The following is a 26715-nucleotide window of genomic DNA, read 5'->3' on the forward strand; positions in this document are numbered from 1 at the left end:
TGTGCTAATTCTGTGCCCTCTGGGATGTGGCTGAGTCACTCCTAGCCCAAGGAAGTCCCTAAACTGTTGTACCAAAGAGGGTCTCCGGCTCTAGTGGTAACATCCTTGACTCAGGGCAAAGTGGACTCTGACCTCAACTGGAAGCTGTATCTCCTGGGGCCATCTGGTGACTTTTTCTGGACAGTGGCAAGTTCCTATTTATTCTTTGTGGTACAAGTAGAGGGCCTGCCGGCCGGCCGCGAACACCGGGGCATCTCAGGGGCTGCCATTCCGATTCTTAGCATCGAGCCCTCCATTTCTTACATCTGGGACTGTCTAGTTTTCCCAAGTGCTTCCTGGGAAGCAGCCTGCCCTCCTGAAATCCAATGGCGAGTCCCCAAACTGTGCCCCTCGGGGCCATCTCGGGCCACGGTGGCTTGGAAGCTCGACCTGACTTCAGTGTGGAAGGTCTGGGCTCACAGCCCGGGGTGACGTTGGGCGACGCACGCCAACCCTCTGGAAAACGGGGATAATAAGACCTCCCAACGGCCTTGCCAACTTTGTGGCAATATCGCTTATTCTGGGCTCACCAGTCCCACACTCACTGGGGCTCGGGACTGGGGTGTGTGTGTGGGAAGGGGACGACAGAAGGAGATGGGCCACAGGCCTTGTCCTTGTGGACTCCAGACTCCCGTCCACTGCACAGAGGAAACTGGATAAGAGCGTGGGACTGAACTTCACTGCTGCCCAGAGTCCCAGGCAGCAGCTCCCTAGGAGGACTCAGAGAGGCCTGTGGGTGAGACCCAGAGAGGGGAGAAAGGAGAGTGGGAATAGGGCTGGCTTCCCAGACTTGGATTCACATCTGGCCTCTGGCACTGTCAGCCTTGGTCTCTCTAGGCCTGGAGCCGCGTCCTCCTTGTGCAGCCTCGGAGGTTTGTCCTGGTTCTGTTCCTCTGCTGTGATGTATCTACCTGGAGGCCGTTGCTGCCATGCTGTACTAGTGCCTCCTACTGGCACCCAACCCGGCTCTTTGGAGAGCTTGGCAGAAGCTCTCTCCCCCGTCCTGTGCCCCACGATAGGGGCGCTGGGCTCAGTCTAGCTCTCGGGTGCCGGTGGGTGCCGACCTCAGGCTAAGCCGAGGGGCCGGGGTGGGCCTTCGCCGCACGGTGGTCGGAGGCCCGGCCTGGAAGTACATCGGGAGACTGATGTTTCAGTCTAGGCTCTGCCTCTGCTCAGATGCTTTATTTTGCCCCACCCCCACCCGGGCCAGCCCGATATCTCCTGGGTATAAATACTGACCCTTCGAGGCTCCTCGTGGCTGAAGTGGGCACTCCGCCACCCTTCCTCCCCACACTCACTGGGAAACGGATCATCTCCTAATTGAGGGGTTTTCCGTGCCGGTTGTGGGAAGGCACGTGGATCTGGGGATGGAGGACCCCAGTTTGAATTCAGACTCGGCCACTTACTAGCTGCGTGACCCCTCTGGGACTCAATTTCCTCCTTTGTAAAACGGAATGATAGGACTTGTCCCTCCTACTTCCCGAGAACTAGGGACGACAGAAGGAGGCGGACCACGGTCCCGTCCCTGTGGACTCCAAACTCCCACCCTGGCTCCAGAGAGCCGGCCAGCACAGTGGGGGACCGCAGAGGCAGGGAGGCTTATGGTGGAGTTCCGGCCTCTACCCTCTGGAGCAGAGTCCGAGCTGGCAGGCTCCTTACAGGTCACCTGCTAGAGAGAAAGACTCCGAGACCCAGAGGGGGCCAGCAGATTCCCCAGCAGCAGCAGCATCGGAACCCAGAGCCCCTTCCTTGTTCCACCTGGTCTTAGACTTCCCTGGGCCTCAGTTTTTCCTCCTCTGGCAAATGAGAGGGAAAAACCAGAGGATCTGGGACATCCTCCCCCCCCCACACACCCCGGAGCTCTAGATTGTTCTCCCCGACGTGATTGTGGAAGCCGGCAGGGCTGCGCCGGCATCTTTAGCTCTCTCTGATCCCAGAAAAGCGGGGCTCACACCCGTCGCTGCATTCGCTCCCCAAATGACCTCGGCCTCGCGGGCTCCCTTCCCTCGGCCTCAGTTTCCTCCTCCGTCCCGTGAGGGACGGCCCCTTCCAGCCGCAGACCCAGAGACAGACCGGCAGAGAAACCGCGACGGGCTGGGCCCGGGAGCCGGAGTTGGGGGGGAGAGGAGGGGGAGGGGGCAGGGGGGCCCCCCGGGCGGGCGGACGTGCGAGGGGGCGGGAGGAGCTGCGTCAGCGCCCCTCGGGAGGTGGGCGGACTCTTCCCCTCTCAGCTAAAGGAGCGCTCGGCCTCCCGGCCGTCAGTGGCAGAGCGCAGCCCAGCCCGCCCGCCCTCCCAGCCAGGAGAACTTGGCCCGGAGCTCGCGCCCAGACCCCAGACGGACCCGCCAGGCCGAGCCTCAGGCGCCGACGCTGCCAGCCTGCGGGGTAAGAGGGGGCCTGGTCCCCGGCTGGGGGACTCAAAGCGCCTGCCCCCTCCCCCGTCTACCCCTAGGGCCGCCTCCCGGCGCCTCCTACCCCTGCCCCGAGCCCGAGCTCGCGCTGGAGACCGAGCAGTGCACTCGGTGCCTCCCGCTCGGCGGCCCCCTGCCCCCTGACTGCCCATGCCCCAGCCCCTGCCCCTGTCCCAGTCCCTGCCCCTGCCCCTGCCCCTGCCCCTGTCCCAGTCCCTGCCCCTGCCCCAGCCTCTGACTCTGCTCTAGCCCCAGCCCCTGCCCCAGCCCCTGACTCTGCTCTAGCCCCAGCCCCTGCCCCAGCCCCTGCCCCTGTCCCAGTCCCTGCCCCTGCCCCTGCCCCTGTCCCAGTCCCTGCCCCTGCCCCAGCCTCTGACTCTGCTCTAGCCCCTGACTCTGCCCCAGCCCCTGCCCCTGCCCCTGTCCCAGTCCCTGCCCCTGCCCCAGCCTCTGACTCTGCTCTAGCTCCTGACTCTGCCCCAGCCCCTGCCCCTGCTCCTGGCCCTGCCCCTGCCCCCTGGCTCTGCTCCCGCCTGGGCTCATGCACCTTTACCCTCCCATTCTCCTTCCCCTCTGAGTCCGGTAAAGAAAAGAAGCCGGCGGTTAAACTCTTCTCCCGGCTCTCCTGGCTTGAAGGAAAAGCGGGAAGGGAAGAGAGATGGGGGCGTGGGGAGAGCGGGAGAGCGCCAGGGACTTAGAGACTGACTTGGGGAGCCGCAGGGCCCCTTGGGCGCCCTCCAATCCAAACTCCCCATCTGGCAGATAAGGAAACAGGCTGAGACAGGGAGAAGAGGCTTGGCCGGGGGCACCCGGGAGCCCAGCGGAGCTCCTGCCAGAATGTCCCCCCCACAGCGTACCAGCCGAGCCCGGGGGCAGCCGGGCAGGCCCTGGAGGCCCGGGGCAGGCCCTGGAGGCCCGGGGCGTCCTTGCTTCCCGAGTGGGGCGGCCCACTCCCCTTTTGGACAGCTCCAGACGTGCCCCGATTCGCCCTGACTTGAGGGCGAACCCTGCCTGCCGTCCCTGCGCTTCTGATGCCCGGGCGCCGGCTCCTTCCTTGTACCCGGGTGGGCAGGGACGGGGGAGGGGGGAGGGGCAGTCTGGAGGAGGCCGCGGAGCTTTTTGCCTTTGGCGCCCCTTCCCACCCCACCCCACCCCCACGCCCTCAGCTCCTAGGACGGAGCAAGTGAATTAAGATGAGCGAGAGAAGCGTCTGGGGAGAGAGAAGGGAGGAAGGCGCTCAGGGAGATGCTCAAAGAAGCATCCAAGGATGCTCCTGGAAACTAGGGGGCGGGGAGGGAGTTGGCCCCGGTCTGGCTGGGGGCGGGGTCTGTGGCCTTCCAATCGGGCGCTCAGTGCTACAGAAGAAATGGAAGTAGACTAGGCACTGGGGGGCGGGGCTGGGGAGTGGTACCCAGGACAGAGGGCCCCGGAGCTCGGGCAGGCAGTGTGGAGCCCCCGTCCCCCCCACCCTTGTCGGCCTGTCCTGTGACTAGAGAAGGAAGTGTCTTTACACAGCAAGGTGGGGGAAGGGGGAGGGCTGAGTCCCAGTCCCTGCCCCAGCTCGAGGTTTAATCCCCTGGGGGTGGGGCCGAGATGCCCTCCGCCCTTCTTGGAGCCTCAGTTGGTAAAACGGTGGTGTCTGAACTAGGGGAGAAAACTAGCTGCTATCTTCAAAGGAGAGAGGGTTTGCTGTGTTTTGGAGTTGGAGCTTTACCACAGTGAGCTCGGTGCCGTTATTATGCCCATTTTACAGATGGAAAAACGAGCTGATCTCTACGTAGAGAGGGTTTGCCGATATATTTTGTCATCCGAGCTTTACCACAATGCTGCGCCATTATTAGGCCCATTTTACAGATGGAAAAATAGTTGATATTTCTATAGAGAGTGTTTGCTATATATTTTGTCATTTGAGCTTTACCACAATGCTGTGAGATCGGTGCCATTATCATCCCCATTTTACAGATGGAAAAAACAGTTGATATATATCTATGTCGAGGGTGTTTATTATATACTTTGTCATTTGAGCTTCCCCACCACACTATGAGATCGGTGCCATTATTATCCCTGTTTTACAGATGGAAGAATGAGTCTAGATAATTGAGGTGACTTGCATGGAGAGCCTCTGGGAGCAGGTGTTAGAGGTGGTTTTTACCCCCTCCCCCAGTCTACCTGCTTCTCTGGCCCTTCTTCGGGGCCATTGCTCCACGATGTCCTTCTGGCTCCCGAGCAAAGCTGGCTCCTCCTCAGATTCACACGCCGCAGCATCGGCCCCTCGGCCACGCTCTCTCTTCCATTTCCGACTCCGGCACCGTTCCCTGTAGCTCCGAGCAAGCTCCCGGGTCCGGGTCGCCCGGCACGCCCCCGTGAAAGGGAGGAACCCAGAAGAGGCCGGGTTCCTCCGATGGGACCTTGGCTGCCGAGGGCCGGCTCCCCCTTGGGCCCGGTCACCCCCCGCCGCGGGAACGTGATCAGCCGTCCCGGGGGCCTTCCCGTTATGACACAATATCTTCTTTTAAAAATCCACGTGAAAGTCTCGCTCTCCCCCCTCCCCCCCAATCTGGAGATACATTACGACTGGCATCGGGCACAGTAAAAGTAGCTCGGTGAGATCCCGCCCTTTGCCCCCAAGTCCAGCCCCGAGAATCAGAAGGGATCGTGGGACCTCTTTAGCGGCCCTCCCTCCGCCTTGGCTTTGCCCGTGAGTCCCCGGGCTGGTCGCATGGGGCCCACATTCAGATTTGGCTTCTAAGGAAAGGTAGAATGGGGAAATGGAGAGAGCAGGGGCCTCTTTACAGCTAAGCTCTTTACAGATGTCGTCTTACTTGGACCTCGTGAGAACAGTGGGAGGTAGAATCTCTTAGCATCTGCATTTTACAGTTGAGGAAACTGAGGGAGACAGAGGTTAAGGGTCACCCAGCTCCTAAGTATCTTAGTTCAGATTTGAACTCATATCTCCTCAATTCCAGGTGCAGCATTCTACCCATCACCACCTCGCTGCCCCTAATTCTACTATGTGGTCCTGTCAAGAGCTAGCTGTGGGAACTTGGGCAAGTAAGTCACTTCCCCTCTCCTGGCCTCAGTTTCCCCTTCTGTTAAAAGAGGGGGTACCTGCCCAGCTCTGACGCTCTCCAGATCCCCGGCTGGGGTCACTTCCGGTTTTCACGGCCCCCAGTTCCTCAGGCAGCGTCATCCGCGCCGTTCTCTCGGCGGAGAGTCACCGGGCCACCCCCGTTACCTGCCGCCACTCCGCCCTCCGAGAGGTTTCCCGAATCGTGGCCTTTCAGCGTGACCGGAACAGGAGAGCCAGACGAAAGGGACAGAGCCGGTTGGGGGGGGGGGCACCAGTGCAGGCAGAGCGGGCTCAGGGCACGGAAAGTCCCAGGAGCTTCCATGGCTTCGGACTCAGGGGCAGAGGAGCCAGAGGTGGGAAAAGGGGAAGAGGGCACAGTGGTGATGAATTGTAGTTTCACTATGGAAGTGGGGACGGGAGCAGAAGAGGAGGGGCTGGGAGGGGGCCGAGTTGTGCCTCTGCCACGTCGGCTATAGGATGAGATCGAGAACTCAGAAGTCATCTGATCCACCCCCCTCATTTTACAGAGGAGGAAATGGAGGCCCAAAGAAATGAAATGACTGCTCCAAGGTCATACCGCTAGTGGGTAGTATAACTGGACATTGAGCCCAGGGTTCTTTCCTCAGTACCATTCTGGGCCCTCTAGTTTCCAGGTGATGTCAGAATCTTCACAGCATGATGGGAAATGAAATGGGAGAAGAGGTAGGAGGAGCTTGATTGGCTGGAGAGAGGCCTGAAGTGGAGAGAGCTCCGTGAGAGTAGTTCACTTCCAAAGGGCATATGCCAGGGGCATCTGAGATGCGGGCAAGACAGATAAAGGGCAGAGATAGGGGGCCCTGCTGGGAGAAATGGGAAAGAGTAGCTCCCGGGCAACCTCTCCTGCAGAGCTCTGCAGGGAGCCCGGGGATGGCCGGCTATGTTCAGAAGAGCTGATAGCTGGAGAAGAGGCCTCTACTTCCACCATTGCAAATTTGCTGAAGTGGGCCTCAGTTTCCCCATCTAAAAAAGGCAACGTACTTCTCAGTCACTCCCGAGGGCAAGGCAAGGGGAGGAACGACCCAATCCCAGCTCCTTCTGGGTCACCAACAATTCAGGCAAGGCCGGCTCTTCCCTTTGGGCACCCCCTCGCTGGGGGCGAAGGCTCACATTAAGGTCTGGGGGCGGTGAAGTTGGCAGACTGTCTCAAAAGTGGAAGCCACAGGCCTCGGTGCCTGATTGGCGGTGGGGGGTGAGGAACAGGGAGGAATCCAGAACGAGCGGGGCGGGGAAGGGCCGCCCTTGCCCCGAAATAGGGAAGCGGAGGGGCGATGGCAGGGCCGGAGGCGGACCACGGATGCTTTCAGAGCTTGCTCTGTTAACGAGCCATTGGGTGTCCCACGTGGGACCGGAGGCTTTGCGAACGGATAGCGAGCGGCTCTTGGCTCTTTCCCCTAAGCCCCCAAAGAGAGGGCACGGACGCTGATGGAGGCAGGAGAGCTTTGGGAACACATTGCCAGTGAGCGTCCTGAAGGGTGGAGCAGACCACCCAGAGGCCTTTGCGAGGCCCTCGGCCTCAGAAGCGGAAGCCGGGGACTGCAACGTGGTCTCTGGTGGGCCTTTCCGGGCCCAGGGTTCAATGGAGCTCTTCTGGAGAGAGACGTGATGCTGGCCCTCGGGGTCCCTGGGCTGTAGATGTCTGTTGTCTCTGCCCCCTCCCTCCCCCCCCATTCCTTTCCTCCATCCCACTGGTACGGTCCAGACTTTGGACCCCTCCCAGATCCCGGTTAGCTTAGTAGCCATGGACAAGTAAGGGCCTTTCCCTCTGGCCTGTAAAGACGAGCTCTGTAGTGTTTACCCCAAGCGGTCCTTGTGAGGATCAGGAAGGACCCGGATTCACATCTCATCTCAAAAATTCACCAGCCGTGCGGCCATGGACAATTCACATTCCCTTTCTGAGCCTCAGTTTCCTCATTTGTAAAATGAGAATAATGATCCCCAACGATATTTATTTCATGAAATCGTTGAGAGGCCCGCACGAGGTGGAAATGACAGTTCTTCTTAGTGTTATCTTTAGAGACAAATCCTCAGTTTCCTTATCTGTAAAATGGGGATAATAATAGCACCTTAACCCAGGATAGTTATGAGGATCAAATAAGAGAATATTTGTAAAACACTTAACAGTGCCTGCCTGGCATATACTAGGTGCTTAATAAATGCTGCTTCTCCCTCTCAGCCACACGAGGGCCCTGAGGGCAGCAGGGGACACTCTTCAGACACAAACTCGCCGAGAAGCGGCTTTGGGGCGACATTGTTGACAATATCTGGGAGACATCTTCCCACTGCTGCCCATAGAGGTGACTGAGTCAGCACCTCCCCCCCAGGCTTTGCCAGCCCCGCCCCTCAGGCTGGGGAGGAGGCCTCCTTTGAGCAGCTCCAGGCCCTGAGGAGACCATAGGAAGCTAGAAGTTTTCTGGCTACTCTTGGAAGGGAGCCATCTGACCCCCCCCAGCCCCCATTCAATTCAGTGCAAGCTCTTTTTGAGCACTGCATATATTCTTCTTCTTCTTCTTCCTTCTTCTTCTCTTTCTTCTCTTTCTTCCTCTTTTTCTTCTTCCTTCTTCTCCTTCTTCCTTCTTTTTCTTCCTTCTTCCTCTTTTTCTTCTTCCTTCTTCTTTTTCTTCCTTCTTCCTCTTTTTCTTCTTCTTCTTCCTTCTCTTTTTCTTCTTCCTTCTTTTTCTTCCTTCTCTTTTTCTTCTTCCTCCTTCTCCTTCTTCCTTCTCCTTCTTCTTCCTTCTTTCATCTTTTTCTTCCTTCTCCTCTTTTTCTTCTTCCTCCTTCTCCTTCTTCTCCTTCCTTCTTTTTCTTCCTTCTCTTTTTCTTCTTCCTCCTTCTCCTTCTTCCTTCTCCTTCTTCTTCCTTCTTTCATCTTTTTCTTCCTTCTTCCTCTTTTTCTTCTTCCTTCTTCTTCTTCCTTCTTCTTTTTCTTCCTTCTTCCTCTTTTTCTTCTTCCTCCTTCTTCTTCCTTCTCTTTTTCTTCTTCCTTCTTCTCTTTTATTTTTCCTTTTTTTCTTCCTTCTTCTTCTGCTTCTTCCTTCTTCTCCTTCTTCTTCTTTTTCTTCCTTCTTCCTCTTTTTCTTCTTCCTTCTTCATCTCTTCCTTTTTCTTCTTTCTTCTCCTTCTTCCTTCTCCTCCTTCTTCTTCCTTCTTTTTCTTCCTTCTTCCTCTTTTCCTTCTTCCTTCTTCTTCTCTTTTATTTTTCCTTTTTCTTCTTCCTTCTTCTTCCTTCTTTTCCTTCTTCTTTTTCTTCCTTCTTCCTCTTTTTCTTCTTCCTTCTTCTTCTTTCATTTCCTTTTTCTTCTACTTCTTCCTTCTCCTTCTTCTTTTTTTTCTTCTTCCTCTTTTTCTTCTTCCTTCTTCTTCATCTCTTTCTTTTTTTCTTCCTTCTTCCTCTACTTCTTCTTCCTTCTTCTTTCTTCTTCTTCCTTCTTCTAACAGTGTGTACATCTCCCATCACAGCAGCAGGGAGAAGCTCCCTCAGCACCACGGGAGAGGAAGCCCAGAAAGGCCTGGGGCCAGAGTCTACTCCGGAGCACATCCCGCTTTGCCCCGAGGCTCGCAGCCCAGTGGCCCTTGTGTGCGGTTCCAGTCGGCAGGTGGAGAGCATGAAGGGGAGCCTCACCCTGGTGGGCATCCTGTGGGCGGTGCTGTCGCTGCTCACGGCCGTGGCCAGCACCACCAGCTACTTCCTGCCCTACTGGCTCTTCGGCTCCCAGCTAGGGAAGCCGGTGTCCTTCAGCATGTTCCGGCGCTGTAACTACCCCGTCCGGGGTGAGGGCCGCAGCCTGGTCATGGTGGAAGAGTGTGGCCGCTACGCCAACTTCGAGGCCATCCCCAGCCTGGCCTGGCAGATGTGCACCGTGGTGACGGGCACCGGCTGCGCCCTGCTGCTCCTGGTGGCACTGGGGGCCGTCCTGGGCTGCTGCATGGATGAGCTCATCTCCAGGATCATGGGCCGATGCATGGGAGCCGCCCAGTTTGTGGGAGGTAAGGCTGGGTGCCCGGGAACGGGTGGGCCGGGGCAGGGCTTCCGGACGGGCTCTCCGGGTTCCCGAGAGCTCCCTAGCCCGGGGCTGCCGGCGAATGCAGGCCGGCACCTCCCCCGTGGCAAGGCGGGGTGGAGAAAATGCCCGAGTCGGTGGCGCTGGCCCGCAGGCTCCTCTCCTCCTCCTCCTCCTGCTGCCCCCCTCCGTGGGGCCTGTGCTCAGCCAGGCCCCCTTTGCCCAGATTCTATCTCCCAGAAATCCCTGCACCCCAAAGGTATGACTTTTAGCTGTCAGCCCAAGGAATGACCCTCTAATGGTAGAATTGGAGCCATTGTGTCGACTCGGCAGGGCAGAAATGAGGGGGAGGAGCGGGCCCTTCCCGTCTGTTGTTGGCTGCTGCCTCATCCCAGCCTCTCTGGAGAGAAAGCCGGCTGGAGAGATCAGGGGCCGAAGGTGGCCGGGAAGCGAAGGCTGGAGTCCGAGCGGCCCTTCCCTTTGCTTGGGGGGGCGGGGCCTGGAGCCTCGCTAATAGGCTTGGCGGGTGTCCGGGAGGCAGAGGCTGGGACTCGTGGCTGGGCAAACCAAGCTCCGTGAAGGTCTGTTAATGCCGTCCTCATTATGGTTGGGGTTATTGATATTATTGGGATTGTTACCCTCGCCATCTCCCTGTCCTGGGACCGCTGCTGGGTCTGTCCTTGTTTTCCGGGGCCTTCCCCAATGGCAGGGCCTCCGTTTCCCCCTGCCAAAAATGATGGCTATGATGTAGCTCCTTCTGGCTTATAAGCTTAGGAACCCTGTCATTCCCTGCCTAACTGGCTTCCTGATCTACTCCAGGGACGGCCCCTCATCCTGCTGCAGGGGTCCCAGCCATAGCCGTCCGAGCCACAGGGGTCCTAACTGCAGGGGTTTTAGCCACAGCGGCTTAGCCATAGCCATCCTAACCGCAGGGGTCCTAGCCGCCGGGGCCCGGGCTGAGAAGGCCTAGCTGCAATGGGCCTAGTTTTTCCAGCATTATTACATTCGTCGTCATCATCATCATCATCACTGTCGTCTTCCTCATTGGCCAAACTAGCCCATCGGAGCTCCTCAGACCATCTCCCATCTCCACCCCTGCCTGTGCACCAACTACCTTCCACACCCACGATGCATCGGTCTTCACTTCTGCCTCATCTCTGAGGATCCCTGGTTCCCTACCGGGCTCAGCTCAAACACTGAGCTGGAGGTGGCAGAAGGGGTGAGAGAAGTACAGATGGATGATAAGGATGATGATGACGAAGGAGAAGGAGAAGAGAAATTTATGGCCATTAAGTGCTTTAAGGTTTGCAGAACACTTTACAATCATCTCATGTGATCCTCATAACCACCCAGGAGCTGGCTGCTATGTTTATCCCTATTTTACAGATGAGAAAACTGAGGCAGAGAACAGCTAAGTGACTTGAGCAAAGTCATGCAGCTAGTAAATGTGGGAGATCTTTCCCACAGCTACATGGGAGGGTGTATTTTTTTTTGGGGGGGGGTTTCTTCCCAACCCGTTGGAAGGAGGAAATGCAAGTGTGAGGAAACTGAGGCTGAGAAAGGTGCCCAAAGTTCAATCCCGGGCCATCTGAGGAGGGTGGCAGCAAGACACAGGCGGGCAGGCGGGTAAATAAAGTCAGGATGCCAGTGTTCTCGAAGCCAGCGAGGGAGCAACGTGGCCAGGGCCCAAGACGTGAAGGACAGAATGGACAAGGGAGGGAGTGGAGGGCTAGCGTCAGATCGGGCTTCTCCTCCATGTTTCCTGGAACCAAGACTTGGGGGTCTGGTCTCCGATCTTGGGTGCCTCCTTGGAGGAGGGTCTTGCCTTTGCTTCTCTGTGCCTCAATTTCCCCATTTAAAAACGCTCCTTTTCTGGGAGAGGACCTGGCAAGACTCACTGAGACACGGGGATGGCGCTTCCCTGGGGGAGGAAGCCCCCTGGGATGGCAGCGCACTAGGGGACCGCTTAAGAAAGGCTCCGTGGGTGGCAGATGAGGGCCAGCCCAGCCCCAGGGACCGCTTTCCTCCCGGGCGGGAGGGCGGCCAATTGGGTGCCGAGGCAGGGAGGTCCCGGAGAGCCGGCGGCGGGCCAAGGGGGATCGATCTCGTCCCGGGGCCCGCGCTTTCTCGGCAGCACGTGCATTAGCCCAGGCGCCCGGGCCAAGGAGCCCATTATGCCCGGGGCAGATGTGCGTCTGCGGCCCCCAAAACCACCGAGAGAGAGAGCATCCATTAAGGCCCCAGGCTGCGTTCTCCCTGCCAGGCCCTTGACCGCGGACGTGAGCTATAGGAGCCAAATGCAGGAAGGAGTCAGGAGCTGCTCCCCCCGGAATCAGACCAGACAAGGTGACCCCAGCACCCCCACACATACACACACGGATGTCTCCTGCTGCTCCAGCAGAGGCTCATGGGAAGGAGCAGCAGTCAGGGAGCTCCCTAACAAACAAACGAACAAGGGGCCACTTCCTTCTCAGATCAGTGGCCACTCTCCACTCCCCCCGTGAGGAACAGGGGAGCAGTTGGTCACACGGGGACCCCCAACAATCCCTTTTCAGCTTGGAAGCCAGGACAAATCCCCAGGAGCAGCCAGGTCTTGCTGCTTTTTCTGGAGCACAGACAGATTAAAACTGGTTTCCCAAGGTCCCTCCAGGCCCCAGCCCCTGAAGTTGAGTGCTAGGCAGGCCAGGAAACACAGCCCCACTGCACCCTGGGAAAGTGCCTGGCTGGCCCGGGGCCCTCTGCCTCGCACTGGGTGATGGGAAGAACCCTCCTTCCCTTGCCTGCTATGGACCCTCTCCCCCCCGCCAAGTGAAAGGTTTAAGGAGCATCCTCAATGAGGCTCTAGTCTGAGGGATGACGGGCCGGGCCTATACTCCGGCCACGCCGGGGCCCTCTTTGGATTGTGAGCCTCCGGTCTACCGCAGCCATGTCCTGGAGGCCCTCGGCTCCATGATATGTGGGAGCCCAATGCATGGCTCCCCTCCACCTTCCCAGGGCCCAGATCCCTCAAAAATGAGTATCTCTGTCTCAATCAAGGCCGCCCACCTTTTGGACTTCCTCCCTCGGTGGTCCGATAGTTCCCGAGGTTCCAGGTGGCGTCCAGAGCCCCAGGCCTGGTCCGTTCGCTAAGTCCCGGGCCTGCATCGCTGCCTCTTGCACACCCCCAAAAGGACATCCCCTCGCCTGGCCTTAAACAGAACTTATTCTCTCCCTCTATTCCAAAGCCCCCCGAGTCTCACCCGGTATGGTTCCTTCCACGCTATGTCAGGCTGAAAGAACTCTCGATTTTGCAGCAAAGGCCCTGGCTTCAAATCCTGCCCGGTGCCATTGGATTTTAGGCAAGTCCCGTAATTGTTCTCAGCCTCTGTTTTCCCCTCTGTACAATGGCCAGATTTCCAAGGTCCCTTGAAGCACCAGCACCTGAGGGCGTATGGCCTGGCTGGTTTTGTGGGTGATCTTTAGTTTTCTGGGTTCTGGAAACAAGAGCACAGGAAGTCAACACTGAGTGAGGGCTCCAGGCTGGCTGCCCTGCTACCTGTCCTTTCTCCTCATCCTTCTGCCCACGAAGGCAGTGGACGTGTTTTCTGGACATGGCCCAGCCCGTAGCTAAGCTTGGCCCATCGCGGCGTGACCCAGTTCTCCGGCTTCCTGCCGAAGCGCCCGCGACGCCGCGGCCTCCCGATTCGCTACCGCAGAATTGACTCTGGACTTCATTTCAGTGTTTTAGTGTGAGGGGAGGTACCGTCCTTCCTTTTGATCAAGCAAAATGGGGTGAGTTGAGCTGGGAGGCTGAGGCGGGGGAGCTACAGGTTGTACCTGGCTTCTCCTGCTATGGCTGGCACTGGGCACCAGATGGCACTGCCAGAGGGAGATAAGGGATGCGCTGCCCTCCTCTCACTGGACCACCAGAGCTGGGCACACTGAGGGGGCCTGTACAGAGCCTCTTCTAGGGCAGTTTGAGGGAGCGGAAAGGAAAGGTGAGCAAGCGGGACAAAGCCCAGAAAGGCGGGCACAGAGAGGAGCCAGATGTCCTTGGGACTATTTCCTCTCGAGCCTCTGGCCCCGGTGGGCTGAGGCGGAACCTCGGGACATGGGGCTCTCCCAGCCGTGCAGCCGGAGCCTTGGGATAAATCCTCGCCTCTCTCCTGGACCAGGCTCCTGTGGGATCTTGTGGTCGAGCTCAGAGTGCCCTCTTTGCTTCCTGGGAAGCTGAGAGATAGAAGGAGTGGCCACTGCAGAGCAGCTTGGCCTGAGTCTCTGGTGTTCCCAGTGGGTGAACCACAGCACCATTTTTCCTTTTTTTTTCCCCTGAGGCAATTGGGGTTAAATGACTTGCCCAGGGTCCCACAGCCAGGAAGGGTTAAGTGTCTGAGGCCAGATTGGAACTCAGGTTCTCCTGACTTCAGGCTCTACCCTGAAGGCTCTACCCACTGTACCACCCAGCTGCCCCCACAGCACCATTCTTGAGAAGCCAGGGGGTAACCTGGAGTCAGCCTCAGGAACCAGGAGGGCCAAGTTTGGATCCTGGCTTGGACACTTAATAACTTTGTGGCCATGAGAAAAGGATTGTTCTACTCTGAGCCTCAATCTTCTCATCTGTCCAATGGGCACAGCAATGCTTACCCCACCTCCCTCACAGAGCTACTGGGGTCTTGTTCTCATTGGAGAGAAGTAGAAACGTTACTCTCTCTGTGTCCCCCGATCCTCAAAGCAATAGCATGGGAAAGACTCTCTTGTACCTTTAAAGCTATCCCGTGAAGGCGTGTCCCTTCCCCCGCCAACCCACTGAATTCCCATCAGGGAGCCCTCCCGGACACGGCGGGCTTGGTTCTGTGGGAGCTTCTCCCTGCTTTGCTGTTGTTCTGTATACATGGCAGCAGGGTTTGGAAAATGTTTGGAGATCCGCTCGTGAAGGAAGCGGTCTGAATGGAGAGCAATGACAGGGCTTCCTCAGGAAAGAGAGAGGTGGAGGAGAGGCTCGGGCCTTCGCCAAGCCGTCCAAATGGCAAAGAGCTACTTGGGCCGGGCGGCCGTGTGCCCCCCTAGAGAGCCGAGCTTGCCGGGAGGTCTGGGCAGCGCTTGGGAGAGGTGCGAGGGACAGCCAGGAAAACAAAGCCATGCCTGGGCACTCCTCGGGGTACTTGAAGACAGGGGTCCGGCTCTCCCCCAGGGTCCTTGCCATTTGAACCGGTGGCTGCCTTCAGGTGATGAAGCCGGTTTCCTACCAAGACCGACAGGCCTGTTCGGGTGTGGCTGACCAGCCGCTCCCCCCCCCCCCCCAGCGACCTCCGTCACTCACAATCCCCTCACAGTCCTATCTGGGTCATTTCCATGGTTCACGGGCCATTCCAAAAAACAAAAGAACAGTGTGGGTGAAGGTAATCTGGAGACGCTTCCTCGAGGAGGTAGCCCGGGCCTGGGCCCCCATTGTTCAGCATGTGTGTTTCTGCCCTAGGTCTGCTGATCGGAGCCGGCTGTGCCTTGTACCCCCTGGGATGGAACAGCCCCGAGGTGATGCAGACCTGTGGCAACGCCTCCAGCCAGTTTCATTTAGGTAAGAGGAGCCCAAGAGGCCTCAGGAGGCCAGAAACAGGGAGCCAGAGGGACAGGGAACGGGGAGGGAGAGAGGACTCCTGGGCTCTCAAGTTGGAAGGAGGCTCGGTGACCAGGTGTGACCACATGGCAGAGCAGAAGCCGTTGGGTTCTTCCCAAGGCCTCTGCGGAAAGGAGTCCCGGGCCTTTGGCTCCACTTTGGGATAGCTCTCCTCCAGCGACAGATTTTCTAGCTTTACTTGCCCAACAAGCATCTATTGAAGATTTCTTCAGCACCGGATGCTGTGCTGAGCACTGGGGGACCCCGAGAGGCAAAAACAGTCTCCACCCGGTATGTTGCGGGGGATGATGTGATGATAACCGGGAGCACGGAGTGGATCTCAGAGCCAGGGAGATGGGAAAAGCCCCCCTGGACAAGCTGAGGTTGGAGCTGACTCTTGAAGGAAGCCAAGGAATAGGAGAGGCAAAAATGAGGGAGGTCTGGCACAGTGGTCACATCATAGAAGTCCATGGTGGGGGGATAAAGTATAAGATTTAAAAAGTAGGAGGCAAGGGCAGACTTAGAGATCTTCAAATGCCAAATGGAGGACTTTTGATTTTTCTTTTTTTGCTGAGGCAGTTGGGGTTCAGTGACTTGCCCAGGGTCACACAGCCAGGAAGTGTTAAGTGTCTGAGGCCACATTTGCACTCAGGTCCTCCTGACTTCAGGGCCGGTGCTCTATCCACTGCGCCAAAAGGAGGACTTTTATTTGGTCCTGAAAGTGATAAGAAACTACTGGAGTGAAATGATTAGGGAAGACTTGGTCAGACTTATGCTCTGGGATAAACTCACATGGGAGAGACTCATGGCAGGAAGCTCAACCAGCAGTTGCCGAGGGCCCGCGTAGGGATCTGGTGGGGGCGGAAGTGTCGGAAGAAAGAAAGGGCTGTGTAGGAGATGTGAGGACGGGAAAATCAACAGGCCTGAGTGGCGGACTGCCCGGAGAGGCAAGAACGATACAGAAGTTGTCAGCCCGAGGAACGTTTGACAATAACAAGGAAGTTAGGAACGTGGGAGGATTTGGGGAAAAGACCAAGAGGCCTGTGGGACTTGAGACGTTCGAGGACGTCCGATTTGGGATGTCTGAAAGGCAGCGGAGGGTACGAGACTGAGTCGGGAGAAGGATGTGGGATGGTGTATATGAACCTAAAAATGACCTGCCGAGAAATGACTTGTTGAGCCGTTTGGAAGTTGAGGAGATCAAAAGAGCTAATAGGAAATAATTAACAGAATGAGGAGGGGTTGGGGAAGGCCTCTGTAGAAGCTGGTACTAGGGAGGGCCTGAAGATCAAAGGGCCAAAGAGCTGGAGAGGAGGGGACGGGCCCGAGGAGACAGAGAGGATCCTTCTTGGGGGGAGGTGCTGCTTTTTGAGACAGGAGGGGAGGCAGAGGGGGTGTAGGAAGATGGCTGAATGACGAGAGGAAGGGGGAGAATGGCTTTCCGGTGGACCGAGGGAAGGGGGTGTCAGGAGAGGCTCTAAGGAAAAAAGGGACTTTGCCCGGATTGCTTCAGAGCCTGGGACATGGAACCGCTTCAAGGACAGGGAGGGCCTGGCCGACAGCTTAGGGATTTTCCCCAGCTCCATTCCTGATGAAGAACAAATATGGCGGATGGCGGGACGGAGGTTAGCTGGGTATGATAAACAAGAAGATGACGGGGCAAATGATCCTAGAGGAGCAGACAATATACGGCTGAGCCGGTTCACCGGACAGTCTGGCTAGGGAAGGAAGGGGAGCCCGGCCGTGGGAGAGGTGCAGCTGTGAGGGGGGGCTAGAATGGAGGCCATGTCATCCTGGCCCTGTCACCCTCTGCTGAGGGTTGGCCTTCTGTGGGACTCGGGATTCGGGACCTTCTTTAGCTGCTCCCCTCTTTTTGCACCCATGGCCACCCGCTCTGCAGGGTGCTGGGGGACGGTACCAAGACCCACGGGCTCAGAGCAGCAGCCCTGGAAGGAGGGTCAGAAGGAACCTGGAAGGAGAGTGAAGTGGGAACCTTGGCTCTGGCTCCGGCTCTTCATCACACCCTTCGGGTGCCCTTGGCCAGCCCCCTTTCCGGTGGGGTTCTGGTCTTGTGGGCCACAGGAGCCCTGAAAAGAGCTGGTACAGGGATAGCTTGTCTCTCAGCCAGCCACCACATGGTGGCAACAAAGACAGCTATTTCAGCGCAGTCTCCCTTCCCTTAGCCTCGCTATACCATTCTGTTCATCCCATCCCCTTCCCTGCTCTTCCTCCAAGCCTGCCCCTCCCACTGCCAGTCCACTCTGGAGGGGCCCCTTTTCCTCCCGCCTTCCTTCCCTGGTGGGGTGCTTGCCCCTCCTGCCTTGAGAAAAAAGACCCAGAATGCCTCAGGAAATGACTGGACGGCAAGTCTTGGACCCGGTTCCTCGAGCTCCAGGATGGGGTTTGGCCGTGTCTGGTGAGTTGCTGCCTGTCTCGGAGCCTCAGTTTCTCCATTTGTTTAAAGAAGGAAAAGAAAAAAAGGGCTTGTGTTTGGAGCTGGGGGTGGGTTGGGGACAGTCACAGCTTCTGCCCTCCCAAAGGAAGCGGCACTGCTTAAATGGGAATGGAGGCAAAGGCCACGAGGTAGTTGAGGCTCTGAGGCAACCCTCCTCCCTACCCCCCATCTACAGATGACCATTCAAAGGGCCCGCTTTGGGCCAGTGCAAGCTACAGCTTCTAGGGAAGCAGTGAGTGCCTTCTCTTTCTGGGTTCTGAACAATGGCTCGCCAGTCTGGAGATGACCCGGGAAGCACTTGGTACCTAATTTCAGGGACACACACGCCTTCCCCGTGGCTCTCGGTTCCCTCAGTCACTGGTGAAAGTGCATCCTCTCGTCTAGGGGACCCTCATCGTGCCCGGGGCCCACGTGTGAATCATCCCGACCACGGCCACCAGCCCCACAACGTGGCACTGGCTCGGGACCGCCACAGCCTCGGTGAGGGTCTGATAACTGCAAGTTTTGGCTGTTGAACACCCTAGGCCGGCGCTGCCCTTCAACCATCTTTGGTCCTTGCTTCCCAAGCACTTTTTGGATTCTGCCCCAAATGTCACCATCCAGGGCTTCTACTCGCACATCTTGGCCCCTCAGAAAGTAGTCTCGGCTTGTGTCTTTCTCTTACCGTCTCTCTCCCCTCCCTCTATCCAAGTCTTTGTTTCTGTCTCTCCCTGGGTCTATCTCTGTGTTTGTCTGTCACTATGTCCCCTTTATCTCTTTGTCTCTGTCTCTGTCTCTCTCTTCCCTCTCTGTGTCTATTTGTCTCTTTGTTTCTCTCTGTGTCTCTGTCTCTGCACCTCTGTTTCTGTCTCTGTCTCTCTCTATGACTCTGTCTCTCTTCCTATGTCTCCTTTGTCTTTCTCTGTCACCCCTCCCCCCATCTCTCTGTCTCTAGGTCTCTGTTCTGTCTCTGGGTCTCTCCCTATCTCTTTTCTGTCAGCATCTACAACTCAATCATGTCAATAATGCCCCTGTCCCCGACCAGATGGAGGATCCTTCACGTAAATGTGCTCCTACCACTTCCGCCCTGAAACGTCTCTTGGCGTCCCAGAACAGCCGTTGTTTCTCGGCCCTCCTTCCCTCTGCCTCTCCGAACCCTCGGCTCCCTTTGAGAGTGAGCTCCCACACTTTCTTCCGCAGAAGGTGTTTCGGCGGCCTCCCCAGCTGCCGGGCCTCCCCTCCGCTGTCCCCACCGAGCTCCTCTGCATCCATCTTTCCCGCTCCTACTTCCGTTCACACGCCAGCTCTTCCATGAGTTTGCTGCCGGCGGGGTCCGTCTCAGTTGCATACTCATAGCCTCGGCGCCGAGCACGGTAGGCGCTTTTACTCCATGTGTGGCGATTGCCCATTAGATGCCCATAAGAGACGGAAGGCTAGATGACAAATGGAGGGATGGAGTCAGAGCGGCCACCCTTCCCACAGGCCCACTCGGCCCATCACAGAAGAGTGGTCCTTTCCCCTCGTCCCCCTCTTCACTCTCTCCTCATTCCCCACCCGTGCACATCCATCTCATGGCCCTGTTCTGTTCGGACCCGGCCCAGGGGCTCACGGCACCCCCTGGGGGTTTGGAGAATGGCCTTGAGCCCAAGACGGTAGCATCTGAAAACCCGGATCAAGTGCTGGCTCTGCGGCAGCATCACCAAATGCCAAATCAAAGGAAACAGAGGCAGCCTCTAAATTGATTGATTTGCAACTCGGAGGAAAAGCTAAGCGTCTGACTGAAATGTCCGCCCCATTGCTGAGTGATGATTTAATAATCCCACACAGGAACAGAATGACTCACAGACGGGGTGTGAGAGATGACACAGTGAGAGGGCACGGAGCAGACGGGGAGGAGACGGGCCATGGCCGGGGCTCGGGACCCCAGAGGCCTCCCTCCGCTCCCTTCCCTCCATCCTTCTTTAACGTGAGCTCGGGGCCGCGTCTGCCCCAAACACCGCTTCTCCAGAAAATCTAGAGTGGGCAGTGAGGCTCAGAACGCCGCCAACAGTGAGGCTGTGCTGTTCTACCCCAGCACGAGTCTGGGTTCCGCCCAGATGTTTCAAGATGTCTTAGCTCTTTCTGGCTAACGGAGGCCACAAGAGAGCTTTAGCTGTTTCTAACTTCTTGTTATCTCCATTTTACAGAAAAGGTAACTGAGGCTTACAAATGTTAAATGATTTGCTCAAGGTAAGCTAGGTAGTGCAGGGATGGAAGACTAGAAACAAGGTATCCTGCTTCTCAGTATCCCTCATGCTTTTCCTTTTAGAAACTCTCAATTCTCTCAGTCTGTGTCTTTGTTTCTCCCCGTGTCTCTTTCTCTCCCCCCTCCCTCCCTCTTTTCTTCTTCTTCCCTCTCTCTCATCCCTTCCCTCTCCTCTTTTTGCATCCCTCCCTCTCCTCTTTCTGCATCCCTCCCTTCTGAGTCTCTCTGTATCTCTCCTTCTGTCACTATCTCTGTCTGCCCATCCCTCTGTGTGTCTGCCTGTGTCTCTGTGTGTCCGTGTCTCTGTGTATCTCTGTCTCTCTCCCCTTCCCTCCCTCCCTCTGTCCTTCCTCCTCCCTGACCCAGCCCCACAGAGAAGACAGAACGGGCTGCATTGGAAAGAGGACCGGATCTGCAGGTAGAAAATGGGGCCGTGTGATGATGGCAAAGGCCCTTTTGCTCTCTCTGCCTTGATTTTTCCTTTTGGTCAGATCAGATGACCTCGTCTCTTAGCCCACGACTCTATGGAAGTCAGAGGGCTCTGCGGCTTATTCCCTGAATGATTTGGGGTAAATCATCATCGTCATCATCGTCGTCATCATCGTCGTCATCTTGAGAGCTGGAGGAGAGCTTCCAGGCCACGTAGTTCAGAGGAGGGAAATAAGGCCCAGGGAGGCCGGACTGAGCCCTACGGCTGCTAGGATATCCATTTGCCAATGGTGGGAAAGCCGGTTTAGAGTCAGAAGGGACGTTAGTAAGAAAGGTCATCACAAGAGGCCGGGCCAAGGTCCCGAGAGCTGAATTGCATCAAGACCATGGAGGGGTAGAAAGAACAAGAGTTGGTGAGAGATCGGACATGGAAAGAGGGAGCAAGGGAGAGAAGGAGGCCTCCGTTGCCCTTTCTCAGTGATGAGGGCCCAGAACTAGACAATATCCAACTTCCCTGTCCTTCTCAACGCCCCAGTTTTCCATGATGTAAAGTTGGCACTTAAATGTAAAGAGCCTTGAAGATCACCTCTAGCTCCTGCTCTTCTAATCTAAGGATGCTGACTGTGCTGAATCCACTCTAGGAGCCCCCGTGGTCCTTCAAGCCAGGCATGGAGTAAGCCCTGAGCATGTGGGGAAGAGCAGCTACCCCTCTCCCATCTCCAGCTTTGCCTCGTGGGCCTTCCACCCACAACCTGAGCCTCAGAGATTCCTCCCCGGCCTCCCTGGGGAGAAGAGGCCCAGCATCCCTTGGGGCGGCCCAGAGGACACAGCCGGGAGCCCAGAGCCGTTCGGCACTCCTTCCAGTGAGCCACGGCGAGGCTTCCCTGACAGCTCGCCGCTCTCTCCCAGGCAGCCGCTTGCTTTCTGCCGAGGGCTTTGGGGCAATGGCACTTTATGCATTTATTCTGTTCATTTAGAGAAACAAGTCATCCTTCTGGTCCCACGTGCTCTTCCATAATAGAAATATCCCACCCGCTCTAACAAGGAGCCGACCTGACAAGCAACGGCAGGAGCAGAGGGGAGATGAGCCGGGTGGGTCCCCGAAGCCTCCGGGCCGGGAGGGAGCCGGCTGCTCGGTCCCTCAGCATGCAAAGATGGCCCGGCCTGCCGGCTCCGGGGGCCAGAGGGGTGGGCTACAGGCTCGGGGGCCAGCCCACCCCAGATAAATCCACATAATCGTGTGTGTACGTTGATGTCCGTGTGGATATCCATATAGACACACAGAGGGAGACTTGAATCGAGATCCTCTGTCCCAATGCCGCCGTTTCTATATCTCGGTGCCTCCCGGAGTAAGATACTGCGCTGGGTGCTGGGGAGGATGAGACCAAGGGGAGAGCTCTGGGCTCCATTTTGATGAACCCAGCTACGTTTCCAGGAGAAATCCTGGAGGCGGGAGGTAGCTGTGAGAAGGGGACCAGATTATTGGACCGTTACTGGACCGTGGATTTGGGAACCCTAACAGAGCATTTAGACCAATCGCCTCATTTTTATAGATGAGGAAACTGAGGTCCAGACAGATTAAGGCACCTTGGCCAAGGTTACATAGGGAATATGGGAAAAGAATTCAGGTCTTCTGTATCCAACCCTAGTGCTCTGTGCCCTAGACCATTGGGAGTCAAATTCTAGCTCTGCCATTCACTGGCTAGGAGAATTTGAACCTTTCACTTCACCTCTCCTGGTCTCAGGTTTTCCATCTATAAAATGGGGAGAAAGGTTGAAGTAGCTGGTTCTCTTTAGCTCTCTATCTCTCGTTCTGCAAGCTGTGAGCTTGGAGGATGGGCACGAACTCTTGGAGGACACAGGAATGGGTAAAGTGAGATGTGGGCAGCCTTGCCTGGAACGGAGAGGAAGGGAGAGGAAGCCAGAAAGGAAGGTCGGGGTTTGCCTGTGGAGAAGGGGGAGTTGGGCATTTCCAACAGACTAAAGGGGACCATTGGGGGATTTTGAGAAATGAGGGACCAAGTTGGACCTGTGTCTCAGGAAGATGATTCTGGGAGCTGAGGGTGGGCAGGATGGGGGGGAGATGGGAGAGCCTGGAAGTGGGGAGGCCGGTGGGGTCCAGAGCAGCCTCCAGAGAGCCTGTGTGTGGGGATAGAGAGAAAGGTCAGAATGGAAGCACCATTGGAGAGGGAGGACTTGAGAGTGGGGCTTGTAATCTTGATTTTCCAATTCGGGGTGACGGATGAGGGGCTGGGAGTTCATCTGTGAACGCTTGAAGCCAACCGAGAGGCCTCTCGGCGCGTGCTCTCCCGAGGAAGGAAAGTGCCCGGAGAGCAGCACGCTGTGCCCGGCCTGAGCCCAGCCTAGACTGGCGGCGTCTGGATTGGCCCAAAGGAGCCAGGCTTGTGTGGTGCCGGGTCAGACCTGGCTCGTGTCTGTGGGCCTCCCCCACCCATCTCCGCTTCTCCTTCCCTCAGGTACCTGCCAGCTCGGCTGGGCGTACTACTGTGCCGGGGGAGGAGCTGCGGTGGCCATGCTGGTCTGCACCTGGCTCTCCTGCTTCGCTGGAAAACTTCCCAAGCCCATCGTGAATTCCTACACCATGGAGCTGGAGCACTGCCTCCACCCCTGAGCCAGCCGGCCGCTCCGAGTCTCGTGGGGTGCTGGGGTAGGGGAGGGCATGGCTGCGAAGGAGGTCCAAGGCTTTCTTCCTGCCAGCCGCCCACCCCCCAAGTCTTAGCCTTTCTCTTTCCTTTTCACTTGCCCCAAAGCCAAGCGGCTAGGAGCAATTTAAAATATCAGTATCATATATGACTCTTCCACTTTCATTCTTTCCTTCCTCCCCCTTCCCCTTGGGGGACAAGGGTTCCTTTTCCCCCAAACCCCACAATATTTCTGCACCCAAACCCTGCCACTTATTAACCATCACACTTGCCCCAAAGCCAGAAGGCTAGGAGCAACTTAATATATCGGTATCATGTATTGGCTCTTCCATTTTTATTCTTTCCTTCCTCCCCCTTCCCCTTGGGGTCTCCGGAATGAGGGTTCTTTTTCCCCCAAACCCCAGAATATTCCTTCACCAAAAGCCATCAGTACTTCCCTGGCACTTATTAACCATTATTCCCATATAATAGGTACAAGCATCCTTTCCTATTGGGTCCAGGCCCCGGAAGCCCTCCCAGCATCCCTCCTGGCAACACTCTTGCACCAGCATCCTGCCACGGGGCAGCTTCCCCCTCACCTCCCAAATGAGGGCCCCTTCCACGCGTCTTGCTCCCATAGGACGATTGTTAGCTGTGGCTCTGCCCGCTCCGGAATCACTGCAGAGAGACGTGCGAATGTCAGACACAACAGGGAGGTCAGCAGGCTGGCTCCCTGACTTCCTACGTCAAGCAGTGGAAGCTTCTGAGTGGGGTCAGCAGTGGATGGGAAGCGAGGTCAAGTGTAGTGAAGGTTCTGCTGGGAGGCGCTTTAATCCTGCCCTCCATTACTGTGGTGCCCCCCTTTGCCTTAGTTTCCCTGGGTTTAAATAAGGAGAGGTTAAGCTACCTGGTCCCCAAGGGCCCTGATTCAGGCCTGCCATTCTCCAGAATCCCCAGGAGATCCTCCAGGAGGTCCAGGAGCCTCTATTTGAATTGGAAATGGGTCCGGGGAGCTTGCTGTAAGAGGATTTCTTCCTGAGCTCTTGAAAGGATTTCATGCCTTAGCAGCTTTCTTGCGAGGTGGCTAGGGATGCATTTGGCAGCTCGGATTTCCTTTTCATTGGCTCACGAGAGAAGTCTGCCAGCATAGACCCCCTCCTGACCCCAGCCCCAGCCTCTGCCCTGCCTCCCTCCAGGGCCACACAGATTGTCCAAAAGGGATTATGAAGCTGGTCAGGCGGCACCGTAGCGTGCAAAGCACCCGGGTCTGAAAGGCCTGACTTTCAATTCCAGACCTGGGTGCGTATTAGCCATGGGAGGGTGACCAAGTTATGCTGCTTCAAAGGGCTCGATTCTCTGTGCCTCAGTTTCTCCATCTACACAGTGTGATAGCAATACTTCTGCACCCTTCTTCCTTACCAGGGTTGTTGGGAGGAGAGCATTCCACACAACTTAAAAAGCAGGAGAAATGGGTCTGTTATTCTTGCTCCTGAGCAGTCTAGGGCCAACACCTCAGGAGGGAGGAAGAAGCTGACTAGATGTCTGTGACAGATTCAAGGCAAAGACGCACGGCTCCCGCTCAGGAAACCGTCCGGGTGCCTTTTGTCATCGAGGGAGGAGCTGCAGGCCCGAGCTCCCGCTCATTCCACCGTCACTCACACCAGCGGGTGTCTCGTTCAGAGAGATGGGATCTGGGGCCGCTCAGAAAAATGGCAGTCCGTGCCACGCGTGGCCGTGTGGCTGTTTGGGTGCCGCGGGGCAACGAGAGACGGGGTCCCTTCGGGGAGCCCGTGCTGCCACGGGACTGCTCCTGCTGAGAGTGCCATTGCCCGGGAGTTACAATCTGGCCTAGTCTTCCTCCCCCCTCCCCCCCAGCACACGGTAGGGTCTCCAGGGCACCCACGAGTTTCACAGCATCGTGGTGTGGTCTTAAATAAGCCAGTCTGGGCTCCCTCCAGGATGGGAGGGGGAGGGGACAATGATCTCAAGACTAAAAATAAACCAGCAGGCGCTCGGTGCCCTGGTTCCCGGGCTTCTGAGGAGCGAGATACTGAAGTTACACTTTGGGCATCGTCAGGAGGATGGGGGTCATTCTTGTCAGGCCATGGGAGGTGTTTCGGGTCCCTTCCAACATGTGGGTTCCTTCCTCTGTGGCTCTCTTACCAGGGCTTCTCTCCCTGAGACTTGCTCTCTTTGTCCCCCTCCTCTTCCTCTCTCCCTTCCCTCCCCCCAGATTTGCCACCTCCCCCTCCCCCCAGCAAGGTGCCAAAGCTGCTGCTCACTTGGCTGTTTAATACAGAGAACGAGGGCCCTGATGTGGCGCAGGAACACCAAGTGCACCTTGGAGCCGAGGAGCCGTTTGGGGTTTTTTCTTGGAACATCTTCTCACCTGACGTGGGGGACAAGGTAGAACAGCTTAGCCAAAATGAAGGGGAAGACCTCCGCTGGGTATTTGGAGAAGGCAGGACTCGGCAGCGTCTCTCAGCAACTGGGGAGAAGGCCCCGACGCCGTGGCCTCCATTCTCCCCTCTTGTCACGGCCCCCGGGCTCAGAGCCTTTTTAAGAGGGTAGAGCTCTCAGTCTCACCAAGAAGACATCGTTGGCCCATGCTTGGTTGGGGGATGACAACAGAGGCCCGGTGCAGAATGGCTTGTCTGGGAGAGCGGCGGTGAAGAGAATAAAGTGGCAAAAGATCACAGTGCTTCGGAACACCTTCCAGTTCGATGACATCGGGAGACCGGCAGAAGATGTCGGCTTGCTAGCCCTCCCTGCATCCTCTCCCGGGCACGGGGTGAGAAGTTGTGGGAGAATGGATATCCGGGGTACATTTATTCGTTTCATTTCTAGGTTGGACCAGCCGGCCACCGAGGGCTCTTCCAAGTATTCTGGGTGTGTGTAGAGTGGGTACAGTCATTTATTTGCTTTGCTCTTTTAATTAAACTTTTTTTTGGTTTTGAACTAGTGTGTCCTCTGCTTTGATTTGTAAAAAATGAACATCAGTGGGGGCTCGTGAGCTATGGTTTTGACCCAAAGATTGGCTTGAACCTGGAGTAGATGGAGGGAGGATTAGGCTACAGACCAATGAGAACCCCCCCACCCACCCAAAGAGAGTAAGTAACTATCAGACAGATAGGAAGTAGAAGAGGGAAGGTTTAGAAGCAGGCCCTCTGACTCCCAAAGCAGTCCCTTTCTTCAGGACTGCTCTCGTGAGCCTGATTTCAGGAGAGGGATAAAACATTGGATCTTTCTGCCCTTTACAGCTTAGAGCCCACCCCTGGATCTAGCACTGAGCCCATCACTCATGATCCTAGAGCCTCCCAGGATGGGTTCGTGACAGACCAAAGTGCGGCTTACGGGACCTACAGGTGCCTCCGTGAACACTAAACCGTCTCATAGATTCGGTCTCTTTTAGGGGCCGGCAAAGGGTATGGGCCGTGCTGGGATGCTGAGTTAAGAGGAAGCCCCGGCAACCGTCACAACCCGGTATTCTATTGCAGCTTTGAGTTGTTTTCCGCCCCTCGTTCAGTGGGGTTTAAGTGACCCCTCCAGGGCCACTGTTTCCACCGTCTCCATTTCTTCACTCTTGGAGAGAACTGTTTCCCAATCAGCTCTCAAAAGGCCCACCTGTGCCTTCCCTGTCCTTTCCTGGGGACACTGGGAGAGTAATAATAATAATAAACATTTTTGTAGCTCTTACCGTGTGCCAGCCACTGTGCCAAGCGCTTCTCAATTTTAACTCCTTGGATCCTTACAATCATCTGGGAGGTAGGTGCTATTATCATCTCCATTTTGTAGATGGAAAAATAGATAAACAG

At 56.7% G+C, this 26715-nt stretch overlaps 2 protein-coding genes across 6 annotated transcripts; both read left to right on the plus strand.

Moving 5' to 3' along the window:
* The first annotated feature begins 2265 nt into the window (after positions 1–2265).
* Positions 2266–25858, plus strand: LHFPL1 (LHFPL tetraspan subfamily member 1). 5 transcript variants are annotated; one of them, XM_051968177.1, is made up of 5 exons: positions 2267–2424; positions 5417–5501; positions 9019–9543; positions 15013–15111; positions 25134–25858. In XM_051968177.1, exons 2-5 carry the CDS (start codon positions 5462–5464, stop codon positions 25469–25471), a joined length of 1002 nt encoding a protein of 333 aa, XP_051824137.1. In that variant the 5' UTR covers positions 2267–2424; positions 5417–5461; the 3' UTR covers positions 25472–25858. The 5 variants fall into 5 exon arrangements, with proteins under 5 accessions (XP_051824139.1, XP_051824141.1, XP_051824137.1 ...); XM_051968176.1 differs by having other exon boundaries at positions 2269–2424; positions 9016–9543; XM_051968178.1 differs by lacking the exon at positions 25134–25858 and adding an exon at positions 22736–23240 and having other exon boundaries at positions 2275–2424; positions 9016–9543.
* LOC127542519 (uncharacterized) lies at positions 16584–19644 on the plus strand. The gene is made up of 2 exons (XM_051968182.1): positions 16584–18085; positions 18785–19644. Exons 1-2 carry the CDS (start codon positions 17869–17871, stop codon positions 18994–18996), a joined length of 429 nt encoding a protein of 142 aa, XP_051824142.1. The 5' UTR covers positions 16584–17868; the 3' UTR covers positions 18997–19644.
* Positions 25859–26715: the final 857 nt, after the last annotated feature.

Source organism: Antechinus flavipes, chromosome X (assembly GCF_016432865.1).
Source record: "Antechinus flavipes isolate AdamAnt ecotype Samford, QLD, Australia chromosome X, AdamAnt_v2, whole genome shotgun sequence".
NCBI classification, from domain to species: domain Eukaryota; kingdom Metazoa; phylum Chordata; class Mammalia; order Dasyuromorphia; family Dasyuridae; genus Antechinus; species Antechinus flavipes.